We start from the raw sequence: 16,400 nt of genomic DNA, 5'->3' as shown, positions 1-16,400 counted from the left end.
GACAAATAGCAGGAAAAGGGTCAGCAGTGAAAGCCCTGATTGCTTGATTCATTCAAGCCATTGCCTGTGCTGCTAAGGGCAGGGCGGGAAGCCAATCTGTGTGCTTTGGTATTGTTTAGGCTACAAATGTCATGGCAGATTTCCCATCCAATCCAGTGTTTATGTCTGTGCTCCATTCCTAACCACAAAAACATGTGCAGAAGAAACGTGTCCCGAGCAGAGCAAGGGCTGGAAGCAGAAGACGATGCACTTTTGGGCTGAATGACCTCAAAAAAAGGACTGCTGTGTGTTCTGGCAATTTTGTAGAATAATGTCTTGTTCACAAAATTCTACAGTTAGAAGATTTTCATCTTCAAAATGGGTACGTTGATACCTCTAAGTTATTACAAGCTACCAGTCAGAGGGGAGTCTGTATTTATCTAACACTGCATTGTTTGCAATAACCCTTTCAGGAGCAGGAAAAGGAGTTCTTTCCTTAGCAGTTTGACGCCCAGCCTTTGGAAAGCAGTGATTTCCCACCTCTCACTTCTCCCTGCAGGGCTGCAGCCAACCTACCCGCATGTGGTTTACTTCCCAGCTAGGGAAATGCTGCAGACACCTCCCCATTGTAATGGCTGCATGGGTTTACATGAGGTAGGATCCAGCCCACCGCCATCAGCACTCCTGTGGGACCCAAATATTGGCTGCTACCACCCTGCAGGGACAACCAAACAACACAAAGCAGCAGCCCCAATTGGGTTTCAGCTCATCTGGGAGGAAGTTTATCACCACTGAACACCACCGATTTCAGGCTGACCAAATTTTGGGTGTAAACGATTTGAGAGCGTCGTTTGAGCTGAAAAGCAGCAGGGGATTATAAGATTTTATAGCCCAGAACTAACAGCGTGGAATTTCAGCCTGTGTTACATTTTCACTATCCTGAGCTGTTAAATCGTGAACACTCTGGCAAGGTACCAAACCATTTCTTTTAGCCAAAAATAACAGAAGTGTCTTGAAAACATTCTCTCCCCCAACCTCTCGTCCAACCCCTCAATAAAAGTACCAAGGACACACGCATTCCAAAATTGTTCTTTTAATTAGAAGCAGTTTTGCAAAAGAAGAAGTAACTTTCTCATATAAAATAGTGGAGTGGTGAAGGTGAGGCTTAACGAGAGGTGTGGAACGAAAATCCAGGGCAAACCCCCAAGGAGACACTGAAGTGAAAGCAATGACCCGATAACCACAGTACACAAAAGGGTAACTCCAAAACAGCTGTGTAAGGTGGTCCTACCCCTGAGCTGGCAGCAGGTACCATGTCAGAGGATAGATCCCATCCCAAGAATGGCAAAGCAACCTGCGACTGCTGCCATGGGCTCAGCATCACCACCAGGGAGTGTGGTGCCACACTCCAGGTCCCACCTGCAGGACATCATCACGTCTGCAGACAAGCAGAAAGGTGTCCCTTCCAGATGTAAAGAATTGGACATCGATGGGAAAACACTTTGATATAAAGCACTGTGACCCCGTGCCAGTCTCTATATCCAGTGATTCAAGCCCCAGGAAAGTGCACAGTGATCAAACAGTAATCAACAGAAATAATGATTTTCCTGTCAAGTCTTGAGACTCCAAGGCCATTTAAAAAGGGCAGGTGGCAGCTTTGAGAAGATAAAAGTTCTGAGTCAACGCCTGAATCTCAAATCATAAAGGAATCTCACCTCTTGTTCAAACACATCTCACCTGTCCCATGTGTCACACGCGTGTGCTTATCAGTGCTGGCTCTACGACAGTGGGTGGCAAGCTTTACACCTTCACAAAGTGCAAGCCAACTTTGTCTGGGAGGGCTGGGTCTGAGATGCAAGGGGGAAGAAAAGGAGTACGAAAATGCGAAGAAATGAAGGGATTTGTCAGGTAAAGCCATTAGAGGCTTAACCCCAACCCAAACTGTTCAGTCTTGGGGTTTATGTGCTCCTAACTGAAGAGTGGCTTTCCCTAAGAAGGTTCCAGTGGACACTGTACAACCACGTTGCCACACGTGTGGCCTCTGTGTAAGCTCAGCAGCAATAAAACCTCTCCCCACATGACCTCTCCTAACATCACGATGTTGTATGGACTTCACTCATGCTGATTTAAGAAATGTGACTGAACTAGCAGGAACTCCGGATTGAACAACATGGTTCGCAACACAACTTGCCTGTCCAGCAGTTGTTCTACGATGGCTTTTGCTCTCCAAATAGGATCCCCCCATTGCATGTGCCCTTTTGGCTATTATTGAAAAAGGAAACTGGCAAAGATAGGATGTTTTGGGATCATGTTCTCCCCTATGTCTCAGGTGTCTAGGTTGGCTGATTTATAACGGCCCTGCCTAAAGTCATCTTTCTTGCTTTTTCTATTTTAGAACTTCCTGACAAATTCTTACTCTAGAAGGATTGCCCTGTTTAGTTTGAAAACTGCAGTTGGGAGAAGACACCGGTGCTCTGTCTGCATAAACTGCTTTCTGTCCTCCCTTTTTGGAGAGCAGATTGGATAATCTTTGGATGACCTGATGGATTTCTTGAGGAGAGCAATGACAAAGATAATAAATGCATCCCCCCTTCAAGACAGACTGGGATATTTATTCTAAAATATTGCTACAGCAGCTTCTGGCAGAGGCTTGGATATAAGCAATGAGATCCTGGTCCATCTGCAAAGCATCACTGGGTTTAGCACTCCAAAAGAGGAGAAAAAAATTACTTTAGGGTAACGGATTAGTATTTGTTTTTTCTCTCTCTCTTCCCTCCCCTCTCCCCCCTTTTTTTAGTGCTAACTCTGTCCAAAACTGGGATCACTTGGCACAGGGTGATTCCTTCAGCAGCTGCCTATGAAAGCTTTTGTCTGACACGTTCTCACTTCTCCCTACAAGGGGAATTTCCAGCTGCTGACTCTCAGGGTGGGGAAGAAGAGGCTGTCCCCAATGGAAGCAAAAGAGTGCCCTCTCCTGTCCCTTCTCACTGCTGCTGCTCCCACCCAGCAGCACCAGCCATGCACTAAATTGAGATTAAGAGGTGGGAATGGAAAATATTCCACCTGAGGGAGCAACCTGTGCTGGGGGACACATGGTGTGTGACAGGGCACTCTTCTTCTGCTCAAAACAGGATATTCCCATGTCTATCACATGAAAAATGAGCTCCTGTTAAGCTGTTCCCTGAAATGTCTCCCTTGGTCATTTCTTAAGGTTGCTTTTATTTTTTAATAACAGTCACCGAGAGACCTGAGAAACAAGGCAGAGGAAATAAATAAATACAAATAAAATGCCCTAACAAGGAGTTCTACATATAAGTCTCCTTTTCTTTCAAGACGGTTCTAAACAAGGAGAAGGAAACAGAAGTGGATTTGATGGGCGAAGTTATTCTAAAATGACAGCTCATGTTTAAAAGTTGTATTTCAAAGCTGTAATTCCCAAAGATTACAGCTCTAAGAGAGAGCTTTCTTGCTAACTGATGGAGTGTTTCCTTCTAGATGGAACAATTTACCTGGTATCAGAAGTAAATAAAACCTACCTATTTGTCACATTTTGCAATACAGCATGTGAGCAAGAAGGCACAGGCATCATGCATGTAGCTATACGTGACCTGGGCAGGAGAACTCATATCCTGTCCTCATTTTAGGAGGGAGCAGTGCAGTGAAAGCCTAAATAAAATAAACCCATAAATAAGAAAAGCCAACTGTGAAACAAAACAACATCGAGAGTGATAATGGTCCAGAATGGAACAGAGATGGTTTTGCTCAGATCAGCAGGACCTCCAGGCATCATTCCTAACCTTTTATTTTGGTGGCAGTCAAAGGAAAGGGCCGTACAGCCAACACGGCAGGACCCCAGCAAGCTCGGAGCATTTCGGTTGCAGATGGCACTGAGAAAAAAGGGATCATTTCTTCTTGCTTTATACAGATTGTGCTGCTCCCCATGTCTTCCTTCAGTGCAACTGTGGCCACAGATTCCATTTTCTCCATTACCTGTGGTTTTTCTTGCCTTTTTACTCAATGTGGTATTGGAACACTCCCAGGGAATAATTGCACCTTACAGCAGTTTAGACCCAGCAATATTCAGGAGATATGAAGCTACTCACCCCATGCTGTCCTTTGGAGCAAGATCTTCAGTATGTGATCTATTTTATACTAATCTGTATCCACGAGTCCCTGAAAGACTCCCATAGCACTGCCTCTCTGACCTGTTGGGTGAGCCCCTTTAACACTCCAACAGCGATAGCATCGTTGTGTCCCATGTACGTATAATAAGAGGTTTAAAATAAGTAATCTGATGCAGGAAACAACGAGGGAAAAAGAAAACTAGATGAAAAGTCATACAGGTAAATTTGCCTAAGAAACAAAACAAAAAATGCAGACTGCAAACAATTCATTGTCAGTTCAGTAATCAAAGCAAAGTCTGTATGGCTTAAGAGAACAGTCAAAGTGCAGAGAAGGCAGTGGTTTTTCTTGTTTGTTTTGCATTCCTCTTCACCATCAGCTCAAGTCATCTCCTTTGGAGCCTCTTCTCCATCCCACACATGTCCTACTCAAGTCTGGAGAGGGGGATGGCTCACAGGGTTTTGGCTCGAGAAGGTGCCTTTACAAGTCCTTTGTGATTTAATGATCCATGAATCATTATCCCAAACTCAAAAGCCCTTGAACACATCCAATGGAGTTTTTGGTTTTGAATTCTTTCTTTCTGGAGCCTTTGGAGAAGAACAACAACCCAGTGTCAGTGCTATCCAGAAGCTGTACATAACAAGAGCAGCAGTGCTCAGACGCAGTGCCAAAGAGCACAGGCAGTTCTATGCTGGTTTGTCCTGCCCGAGAGGCACAGAAAGGTGACTGCTGGAACCTCACCTGTTCAGGTGAGATGATACCAAGCAGCTTCTAACCAGGCCTAAGAGCACAGATGGGCAGGCTCTGTATTCAACATTAGGTTGGTTTCAACAACCTGACTTAAGACACCATCATCCAGTGCCATTGCTGGCCTGCATCTCCCTAGAGAGGACAATTTTCCTCCTCCAGGGACAATTTGCAATAGGAACAGTGCCCACACGTGCCCTCATGGGACGTTAGCAAGCAGCAGGATGCCAGTTCTGGCTGACCTACATTCAGCTGGGAGGAAATGCCAGGTGCTGGAGTGGCAAGATTGTGCCTCCTTTCAAATTTGCCTTTCAAACTCTTGCAGTAAAGAGTGCAGTGGTCCAGGAATGCTGCTAGATCCAAGGGCTGGTCTCATAAAGCCCTTGCAATTTCCTTTTGAGCAAACAACCAATGTGCTGCTAAACAGACTCGGGAAAAAGGTAGAAACAAAGAAAACAAAAGAGGAGCTGTACAAAAGGATGGAAAATAAACAAAAAGTCCTCTCTCTTTTTCAAAGGCTGTAGCTTCAAGTGCACAAAGCAGCCGATAAATGTGCACAAGGTAATTCGCAACCCTAACACTTGAAAACCTGGTTAGCTTTATTTGGAGACACTTTGTTGCTTCTCCTAGATATGAAGGTGAAGAATCAATAAAAGGCACCTGTGGACACCAAAATTCACCCAATCCATGTGACACGTCTTTGTACTAGAAAAATAAAATCAAACAAACCCAACTACCACGTACTTTTTTATAGACCAGTAAGCAGCACTGCAAAGTCTGGGCAAGAAAGAATGCTCTATTTCTATTGACAGGGCAGGATAACTTTCGTGATCAAAACCCCCATCAATTAGCAGACTCTCTCGCTTGTCACTGCAATTAATTGAAAGATTCCTCTGGCTTGCTGGATTTTGTCCTCTGACTTTTGAAAATGAACAACTCAAATGGCACATGCAGTCCATGAGGGAGGATTAGAGCCACACCAAAAATAAACTGACCTCGCATTCAGATTCTTCCCATTTGTCTCACCCACTGCTGCCTATAGAGCTCTTTTGAGCCATCCACATTTCTAATGACCCTGGAGTTAGAATATTTAAAGATTCCAGCAGGCCCCGTTTAAAAAAGAAGGGAAAAAAAGGTCAGCAACTCAGTGTATGAACTCCAGTAGTGAGAGGAGAGCAGACACATCTGAGCCTAAGTGAATCAGCCAGCGCTCCTAACATGGGGAGCAGTGAGGAGGAGAGGAAAGAGGAGGTGTCTGTGATTCTGTGTCTGCTTTTCATGTAAAAAGTTTGTCCCTTCTGTTTTTAACTTCTTGACCCTGATGGCAGAGGGAAATTAAAAAGAAAAAAAAAAAAAAGAAAGGAGCCTGGGAGGTTTTATGTTTTCTCTTCGAATCACATCACAAAGCCTCTCCCTGCATCTAGGGAATTCACCTCCTTGTTTGGAAATGGGGGGGTGGGGGGAGAGATAGGAAGAAGGGAGAGAAAGAAAGAAAGAGGGAAGAGAGGGCACGGGAGCTGCTTCCTGAAGCAGCGTTACAAAAAAGTGGTTAAAAAACCCCAACTATTCACAAGTGGTTAAAATCATCACTTCTCAGAATCCCACCCCCTCCCCCCCTCCCCCTTGATTTTCTTTTTAAGCAAAGGTTCGGCAAGTTCAGCTCCGTGTTTTGAGAATTGATTGTCTTCAGGAAAACAAAACAAAACAAAAACGACCCAAAACAAACTGAAAAAAACCAAATAAAGAACAAAACCAGATCAGCCTCATCCGTGTTCCCATCCGTCTACCCTGATAGAGAAGCTACCCACAGTTCGCCGCTCCTCACTGCTGTGGGTGACCCCAAGCAGTGCTGGCATGGCGGCTGGGCTCTTCCTTCCCACCCCGTGTCAGACAAAGGAGGAGAAGCCTGTCACTGGAGTCCGGGAGCCGGGCGCGGGCTGTCCCGTTGGGGTGTACACCCCTCCTGAGCTCTGTGTCGTGATGACAGTCTGGAAATAGGGTTCTGTCTCGCTGGCGGAGCACTCCTCATATCTGTAGGATGTCGGGTGCTTCACCCCTTTCTGCTGCCTCTTCCAGGAGTTGTAGTACGTTGGATCGCTCATGTAATGGTTCACAAAGGAATGCTTTGGCAGCTCGTCTTCGTAATCCGAGTCGGTGGCCTGGAGTATAAGGGAAAAAAAATCAGCTGTTAGCATCTAGGATTTAGCTCACTCTGCTCTGAAAGAAATTAGAGAGAAGATTAATATCACCAGCTGACAGAAGCCGTAATTTTAGGGTAGGATGGGTTGTAGTCCAAGTGTAACACATGCTGGCTGTGGGAGAGCACTGTGCTCTGGCTCTGCCAGGCCTTGCTGCTAGAGGGAAATTCCGCGATGATCTCTTTCCATAAGAGATGCAGAGAAAGGACAAGGGGGAATGGTTTTAAACTGAGGCAGGGGAGGTTTAGTTTGGATATGAGGAGGAAATTTTTCACCCAGATGGTGCTGACGCACTGGAACAGGTTGCCCAAGGAGGCTGTGGATGCCCCATCCCTGCAGGCATTCAAGGCCAGGCTGGATGTGGCTCTGGGCAGCCTGGTCTGGTGGTTGGCGACCTTGCACATAGCAGGGGGTTGGAACTGGATGAGTATTGTGGTCCTTTGCAACCCTGGCCATTCTGTGCTCCTATGATTCCATGAAATCCCTTCTAATTCAATGCAGAACTCCACAGCAAGAGCTACAGGTTCCAAGTTTGACAGAAGGTGCAGAGAAGGGTGGAGTCACTGTAGGGAAACCAACCATTCTATGTCTCTGATATAATCAAAGAGATCACAATTACAACAGCAATCGAGAATCTCTCTACTCCTGATGCAAGGACTGACAGGATGCTTTTTGTGCACAGCTGTTAGCCATGCTGTTGTGTATGCTGGTCAGGTCAGGGCACCTGCACAGTGACCGGAGTTTGGCTTGCAAGCCCCATTAAATACTGCAAATTAGTTCAATCACAGGGAGGGAGTTAAGCAAAACCAAAATTTATTTTAGACAAACAACTCTATTTTGTACTTTCCAGTTGATTACTGGTAGCGTAGCAATGCACACAAACAGCAGTGATGGAACCAGTAGCCTCAGAGCTGGTACCAGCACTTCACTGGAGATGAGGAGCACTGCTGGGCTGTAACCAGAGCAGCTCTGTGCCCCCAGAGCGCTGCTGCTGGGACACAGCTGCAGGAAGCACTGAGAGCTCATCCATCTCCTCTGAACAGAGACCATGGCAAAGCCTTGCCCATAGCATCCAAGCGCACATTTCCCTTCTGTTCCCACTGACATTCCCACCAATAGGAGCTACATCCCACACAGCACACAAACGTTTACTCAGTCATTGCCGTATCTCATGCCTTCTCCTGAAATCTCTCATTCAAGCATGCAAAAGCTTTTATTCTTTTTCTTTTTCCCCCCTGATAGCCTGCATAGCCAACCCAAAAGGCAATTAAAAATCAAAGGGGTGGCTGCCTATGGCATACAAGAGAGACGGGTAAGCACAACTCACAACCGCTAGTGACTGCAACTGGCTTCAGAAGGTTGGTATCATTCTGATCTGACACCGCACAGCAAACACACACCCTCCTTGATCCTGCCTGTCACACAACTAGTCTCTCCTCCTCTAAAGCTCCTTTCTAATGGCCTCTGAAGAACAATCCTCAAATGCCTTGCGAACCATCATTTGAAAAGGGCACGGCATCCATCATCCCACTCCTTTGCTTAGATAGCTGCTTCAATACTATTTCGTGCCCGTTTTCCAGCACAGAGGGTGATAGATGGGGCTGGGAAATTTTTTCCCAGACTTTTCTGAAACTCTGAGCAATGCAGTTTGCTAACAGCTATGCAGCATCCCCCTTCTGCTAAGCGTGCTTTGGATCTTTCTATTGTTTTAAGACTGCAAAGCTCCAGGTGTCTTGATGCGTAATTAATATTACAACAAAACCCCACCAGCATTTAACAATTATTCCAGAAGGAACTCAGCAAATCTATCACCTGGAAAAACGCTCCTTTGCACCAGCTGCCAACCTTGGGAAGACAACACCGGGCTCCCTCCAAAGGCCTTTCTGAACAGGTGGTTTTTGCAGCGTGCTTGGAATATCCCCAGATTTGGAATGCTCTGCAGCCAGGGGGTACAGAGAGCAGCTCCAGAGTCTTGGCACTGCTGCAGGAAATATCCTGCCAGCACAGCCCTGTCTATTTTGTAAGGGGCTCCAACAAAGTGCTTCTGCTGATGGTGGATGTGGCAGTGTGACAGACAGAGGCTACAGCTCAGGTCCTCAGCTGCAGAGGCAACAGACTTTTCCTGCAGACCTGGTTTCCTCTGTTCCTGTCAAGAAATAAGATGTTGTGCTTTGCACCAGCCTATGTGTTGCTGCAGCTCTGTATGCTAGTGTTAAGGCTTAAAGTGCCTGGGGAGCTGGGAGACGATGTCAGCATCCAGAAAAAAAGCCTCTGCATCCTGAGCAGAGGCAGATGGCTGCGGCTCATTCACCAGTGAGCATCACCTGAAGGTATAAACTCATGGATGTGCTCCCCCCACCAAAGGCACGATGCAACCACAGCTCTTGCCACATCTTCTGACTCCTTCCCCAATCCAAAGTCAGTCTCGATGCCTCAGACTTGGTCCTCCAGCCCCAGAAAAACAAGCCTCTGCTGGGGAGATGGATCGCATCAGCTGAGTTGCAGTGTTGTACACATAAGTAAAAATAAAAATAAAAAATCACTTCCTGCAGCTCCTTCCTGGTCTTCCTGATGGCCCCGCAGACACAGAGAAGAAACATACAGGTAGTTAAAAGGCCAGGAGGTCTAAGAAGAAATGCTGAGAAGCAGCTGTATCCAGGAAAGGAATGCATCACTTGATAGGTACAATAATAGCGATGCAGCCACTTGATTCCTGTCCATTGCTAGGAGAAATATACTTACCCACAGAACTAATACAGTTTCTGTACCTAAGCCAAGTCCTTTTGAGACTGCCAGAAATCAACATAATAAAGAGGAGAAATATTGGGAGCACTTTTAGATGGGCTGCTGCCATTTGAAATGGACTCGCCCTGTACAGAAAGTGGGATTTTCAAACTAGGCCACCTGCTGATAATCTGTCCACTAATTAGCCCATTATCCCAACTGAAAGAGAATACTAATGTAGTGTAAATAAGACCAGTGCCTTTGAGAAAGGACTTTCACGAAACTTATATAGCTGCAAAAGCCTCATCTCACTTCAGCCTTTCACCATTGATAGTGCTGATGCTGGGAAGGATAACCTGTATTTTGGCGTTTCAAAGTGTTTTCTTTGTATTTCCTTCAAAATAAGCAAGAACCAACTATTCTGTGTTTCCTAAGTCTCTTCTAAGGTCTGCTCTGAATGAGGTATGGATACCTGCCCGTAGCAGCAAGGAATTCTCTAAGTTATGATCCCACATCCCTGTCTACCCCAATGAAAGTCGAAAAATAGATGTTTTGCATGTCAGTATAGACAGCTTATATTAGAGGATTACTTTCTAGTGTTTTTAAACTACTGAGGAAATAGAAATGCTGCAGGGCTTTTTGCTTTGTTTTCAGTTTTCCCCACTCTGCATCGCCCTTCAGTGCGACGGTGGCTTTGTTTCCTTGGAAACCTCCATAGGCTGAAGCATGATTGGTGTACGGTGACATTAGAGGCTGTCAACCAGAGTGCGGGGATGCCTATGAAATAATAAATACAGAAAATGAGAGGCTATTTAAGTATTATATTGATAGCACAAAATGCACAAATGCTGCTCAGAGGTAAAACAGCAATGAAGAGTTGGCTATCTGAGTCAATGGGAAATTTGAAAGTAGTTCCAATTATTAGTAGCATTTTAAGAGAATGGATAAGAAACAGCTTTCTGAGATTATTTCTTAAGATGTAGATGGCAGCAGCTTCTCTTGGTTGACATGAAATGGGTATGTGTAAAAGAGGCAAGGGAACATGTTAGGCAAGTCATTTTGCTGGACGTGGGAACCTTACCCACGAATGTCTCATCTGCAGCCGCTGCCCAACTTGTCAAAATTGCTTGAGAACATCAGAAACAAGTGAAATCATATTCCCCAGTAAGTGTTAAGTGGAAATGTATGGTATGTTCCTACAGAGCTGAGAAAGGAAAAATCAGTTATGCTGCAACGGGCAGCTTGGAAGACCAGAGCATCTCCAGCGTTCAGCAGGGACTGATACTACATGGAATCTGTGAGAATATCACCTCCTGAAAACAGTTTTTGGGATACCACAAAGACGTGTGAGCATAAGCAAATACACAACACCCTGCTCTGCTCTGCAGTAGAACTGCCCTTCTCTGGCTGGCTGACATCAAGGATGTATCATCGTATTTCCCTACAATGGTGAGCACCAAATTTCTTCAGATCGTCTGTTCAGATCCTGGTCCACTTGACTCATTACCTAAAAGCCTATTATTATTAATCATTTAGAAATTACACTCTTAGCACTCTCTTGCTCCACACCTGCCAATTAAACTACTTTAACCTCATTAACGGTACTGGTGCTTGGCTTTCATGACATGGAGTGAGTTAACCATTTGATTTATGAATATTGGAGTGCTGCTTGGTCTGCTACATTTCCTCTTCGTTCCTTTCTTGCTCTCCTCGTCAGGAGGGAGCACGGAGGAAGGCTCCCAGGCAGCTGTGTTGCAAATGCAGTCAGTCAACCTGAGAGTTTCTCTCAGGCTTCTTCGTGCTCAGTAAAGCCCAGGAGACTTGAAGCCAGCGAGCTTCCTTCTTTTCCATAGAAAATCTTGACACTTCAGGCAACAGGGGTAGAACTAAGAAGCAATGAGGTGACATATGGGTTGAAAGCAAAAGCAGTGTTTTTGGCCTTGCCTGCCCTTCTGTGCAGTGCAGTGAGTGGAATTCAAGAACAACGCAAATATGTATTAGAGGAAAAGAGCATCAGGATCCCCTTTTCTGCAGAGGACTGAGCATGTGTAGAGCTCTTATATAAAAAAGATATCTTTAACTCCTCATTTAATAGGAAACATCCTTGCCTGCTAAAAGCGATGGAGATTCTGAAATTCTCAGACAACCAGAGCTTGTCTGTTAAGATATCCTCTGAGAACAGAAACCGAGAGCAGAAAAGATGAACAGGAAGAGCTAATAGGTATAGGAATATTTGAAAACAGAGCGGTCAAACATCTATACCCACCTCTGCCCCTGTGCCCTCATCTCCAGTCTGTACCAGCCAACACAAACAGCATTTTCAGGCTGATCAAAAGGCAGCATCTCCTCTTGCTACCTCTACCGGGAGCCTATTAACATTTCATGCCTAAAAGCACTCCCCACAAAAATAAGCAAGCATCAAAGACATTATACAGAAGGGCTGCATATCTAAGCCCCAAGGAAAAACAAGAGGCACATTTTGTTCCCATTCTCACATGCAGACACAGTCACAAAAACACTAGAATCTCAATCGAGACCTTCAGGCTCGACTGCAATACACAGTAAATAAATAATATTAATAATAGCCTGAGGAGAAGAAAAAAAAAGAAAAGACACAACACTTTCTTCTATGTCATACAAACAGTGCATATAGAAGGCAGTAATGACACCCTGCAAAGAGACTTTTGCGCATTACCAGGAAATACCACATGGGGCAATGAAATTAATGTCAGAAGGTGCCAGCGCTAAATTCATGATCATGCTCAGCAAACTGTTTTAATGACAGGTTTAATGCTGGGTTGTTACAGTGACATGACCAAAGCACTACGGCTTTAATCTGGAGGTAGCGCTTGTGCATCGCACAGACAGCAGCTCCAGCTCTGCCAAGGAAGCTGCTGGCACGCCGGGTCGGCGATAGGGCAGCACAAAGCAGCAGGCTGTCCGTGGTAATTAACAGGAGGGGAGAGCTAGGTAGCCAGGAAAAGCAGCTGTAGCTGCAGGTGCAGAAAAGCTACAGATGAAAACTGTCATCTCCCTTCACTACTTGCTGCTCTTGATTTATTCTTGCTGGAAGGGTCAGGTTTGGAGTGGTTTGGCCCACTGCTCGCTTCTTGTGCTGTCAGCTCAGATTCATCAGGATCTCAGCTGACAACACACGATTTGAGAGACAGATTTACCTGTCTGCATGTCCCTCGAAGTCTGCTTATTCACCCATGGCCACTGCTGGGCTTTTACAGACCATAACCACTTTATTTCTTCTTAAAGGAGATGTGACACAAGATAGAGCACTGCCAAATGCGTAATGTTAGCATACAACTACTTTCCTTGGGAAACAGTCTGAAAGCATCCCAAGCAGAAGGCTTCTGTAGACTGGGATGTCTGGAAACCTGAACACTGGGTTCTCAATGCAATCACTATGAGATTCCTGGCAGGTTACTGATTCCACACTTACTCCCACTATAATGCAGGCAGCATTTCCCATCACTAAAGAACACAGTTCAAAATCTCAGTGTTTACTGCAGCTGCCTAAAAATGCACTGTGAAAACGTGTGACGCAAACAGCTTGATATCAAGGCAGACAAATAATGGCAACAGCATAATGCAGTTGTGGAAGTGGGATTTCAAAGTCTTTGGTCCGGGGAATGAATCTGTGCAGTGACTGGACAACACTCAGCGAGGCAAAGGTGAACACTTACCTCTGATTCTGACATTTCTAAGGGTTTCTCGTTGAGTCCCAAGCCCTCAGTCAGCACAGCTCCATTGTACTTGTTGCAGATATCCTCATCAGAGTAGTGTAGCCCACCCGGACTTGGGCGAGGAGGAGACCTGGCAAACATAAGAGGTGAGTGTATGGATGTCGTCACTTCTCTGAAATGATGCAATTAGAAACAATAATACCATGCTTAGAAATCAAAATTACAGCCTGGAGCAGTGAGTTGCGCTGTAGTGTGAAGACCTCCTTAGATCCACCAAACAACAGTGGCTCCGTGTTGCTTACTTAATAGCTGCCTGAATCAAGATGAAAAGACATTTCCAGCAGTGCGGTGCTCCCAGCTCTTTACCTGGTTCCATTTTTCTTTGAGAACGTGCTCTTGATGTTTAGATGTCTGCTGTTGAGCTCCAAAGCAGTGAAGCCTCCATTATCCAAGGTGACTGACTCTTCCACATTGGAGATGGTCTTACCTAGAGCCAGGCAATGACAGATTCAGCTGAAACAAGGGCATTTCCCTCCCAGATATGGCTTTACGAGTGATTAAAGATGAGCTGCTAACTTTCCCTGCTTTATGTTTTATTATATCACTATTCTTTTTTTAATCTCTCTAGCTTTGTTACTGGAAAATGAGTATGAAGTGGAAGAAAGGAGACTATTGAAAGTGCAGACAGGCAGAAGGAGCAAAAATAGGGGAGGGAAGGAGTCATGGATGAATGCATTTCATTTGATGGTAAGTATCTAAAATAATGCAGGTGAACAGTGCTCCACAAGTGCTTATTCTTGTTTCTTGACTACAAATGGAACCCAGGGGAGTATTTCAGGTGGCCACTGAAGGTGTCCTAAATCAGGTGATGTGCATCCCATTCATGCTGACTGAAACTAAACAAAAGTAAAACTAGGAAAGGCAGAAAAAGAAGAAACAAACAAACAAAGCAGGGAAGCAAGAGAACGGGTTAGTGGGTAGTAAATGGGAAAAAAAGATGACAGAACTGTAATGAGAATAAGAAATAGGTGTGAGAAATCAGACAATGTGAGGCAGGGAAAAGGACAAGGATTGGCAGAAAAGGGAAAATACAGCAAGGTATGTTTGTTCTTGTGATCAAATATAGCAAGAGCTTATTCTCTTCCATGCTCTTTGTAATCCCAAAGGTGTGAGCTCGGCTCGTGTCCTGTGGAGAAAGACCAGTTGCGTATTGCCACTTCGCAGCAGACAGGTGCTCCATCCTCAACTTCAATTTCAATGCTACACTAAGACTCAGTGTGAACACTGATACCTGATAGTGCAGGTCAGACGTGTCTTTTCTTGTCTGTGCCCCAAACACACAGCACAACTAAGAAGATGAGTGATTTCCCATGAGCTATGCATACAAATACGTAATAGTATTAACTTGGTAAAATGCCATAGTATTCATACATTTTATATGCCATGGGACTAAAATCTGATTTTCTAATTCTTGTTAGAAGTGAATTATAAAGAAAGAAAAGATCTTCTCTTTGGGACTGAATTGCTAAAAACTGCCTGGAAGACTCTTTCCAGACTCCTTCATTACATTAATCCCTTAGAATGAGTAGAATAAAGACTCATCCACTCAATCTGACTCATTAACGGGCCTTTTTTGGCAAGACCTTCTAGCAACAGAGCAATTTCTTGCTGGAGGTGGAGACAGCTACCAAAGAAACACACAAATGAATGACTTTTTCATGTAAGGTGAAGAAAAGGTAAGAACAATATTCACTGCTCCAGAACCAGGTGCTTAAAAAGGGGACTTCCAACGTTCCCAGTTACAGAGCAAGTACCTCTTTCCTGTCAGAAAGGAATGGTAAAAACTGTAACTAAAGGAAAATTCATGTCTTGATCCTTGCAGTGCCCTGAAGTCCAGCAGGCCCAGATAACCAAGTGCTCCTTGGCACCAGCCCAGTGACTGCAGCTTGGCTTAGGGAACAAACATGAGATGCTGGGTACTCTATTTAATATAAAGGAGCTATGATGTAGTCCTCACACATACAGCCATAGGATATTTGCATTGGGTACAGACATGGAAAGTAGAACCCTCTCCCCATCTATCAGGGAATGACAACTAAGCTAAATGAGGTCTCAGCTCATTCATTTTTTGTGGTCCTCTGCCAAGCATTTGACCCAGACGCCTTGGCTTTTGTTGCAGTCCCTGGGCATTCCAGATGCTGTTCCATCCAAGCCCATGGTAAACTTCCAAAATCTCACAGGCTCAGGCACTCTTTGCCCAGCAAGACCACGGGCAAAAGCCACTTCTACCAAATCAAATAGTAAAACTATCCAACTCTTCTGCCAAGCAAAATACCTATCAAGAGAGCCCATGCTGGTGAAATCAAGATTTCAAAGGGAAGACATTTCTAATTCCTGAAGACCATGAGAGCATGTGTACAGTGCAAAGCTGCTGTCCTACCTGCGCTGCAGTTCTTGTACTTCTTGCTCTGGCCATGCAGGACCAAAGCAAACACCACCAACAGGATCAGGATCACACTGGAGAGAGCCATCACCAGCAGAAACCACCACTCCTCGTAGAAAGGGGCTTCTGTTTGTGCTGAAAACACAAAAGAGGAACAACATCAACTCTTTATGCTCCTGCAGAATCTTCCTTTCCCCCCGACAGTGAGCTAGACCCCTAACAGTGCACTGGAAAAAGGCTTTCAAAGGAGTTACCTGAACTTTGTCTCAAATAATTTCATTCCATTTGGCCTCAACTGGAGGCATGAAAATGTTACATATTTCCCCTTCCCAGAGTTCACTTGCCCGTGGTTTCAAGCAGTAAGTACTATTGTTTTCTTGCTGTGATATTCTCCTTGACAGCACCTCTCAGCTTTGACCAAAAGTGCTGCCACTGGAGCACAAAGAGCGGCTGTATGTAATCTCCCTGTAGTTTACCCTATAAGGAGCGGGT

General features: G+C 45.0%; 1 protein-coding gene across 2 annotated transcripts in view; it reads right to left on the bottom strand.

The window, feature by feature from the left end:
- Window positions 1–1,056: 1,056 nt before the first annotated feature.
- The window catches only part of SDK1 (sidekick cell adhesion molecule 1), a 358,865-nt gene continuing 343,521 nt past the window's right edge, over window positions 1,057–16,400 (bottom strand). For both annotated transcript variants that reach the window (XM_015876860.3, XM_015876861.3), the window contains 4 exons: window positions 15,906–16,043; window positions 13,832–13,952; window positions 13,466–13,595; window positions 1,057–7,007 (listed from right to left, as the gene is read on the bottom strand). In XM_015876860.3, coding sequence (XP_015732346.2) covers window positions 6,735–7,007; window positions 13,466–13,595; window positions 13,832–13,952; window positions 15,906–16,043 — 662 coding nt within the window. In that variant the 3' untranslated portion in view covers window positions 1,057–6,734. The remainder of the gene's footprint in view (window positions 7,008–13,465; window positions 13,596–13,831; window positions 13,953–15,905; window positions 16,044–16,400) is intronic.

Source organism: Coturnix japonica, chromosome 13 (genome assembly GCF_054131305.1).
Source record: "Coturnix japonica strain WE chromosome 13, WE-NBRP24, whole genome shotgun sequence".
NCBI lineage: Eukaryota > Metazoa > Chordata > Aves > Galliformes > Phasianidae > Coturnix > Coturnix japonica.
The sequence above is the reverse complement of the archived record's forward strand: the minus strand, read 5'-3'. Positions and strand labels throughout refer to the sequence as shown.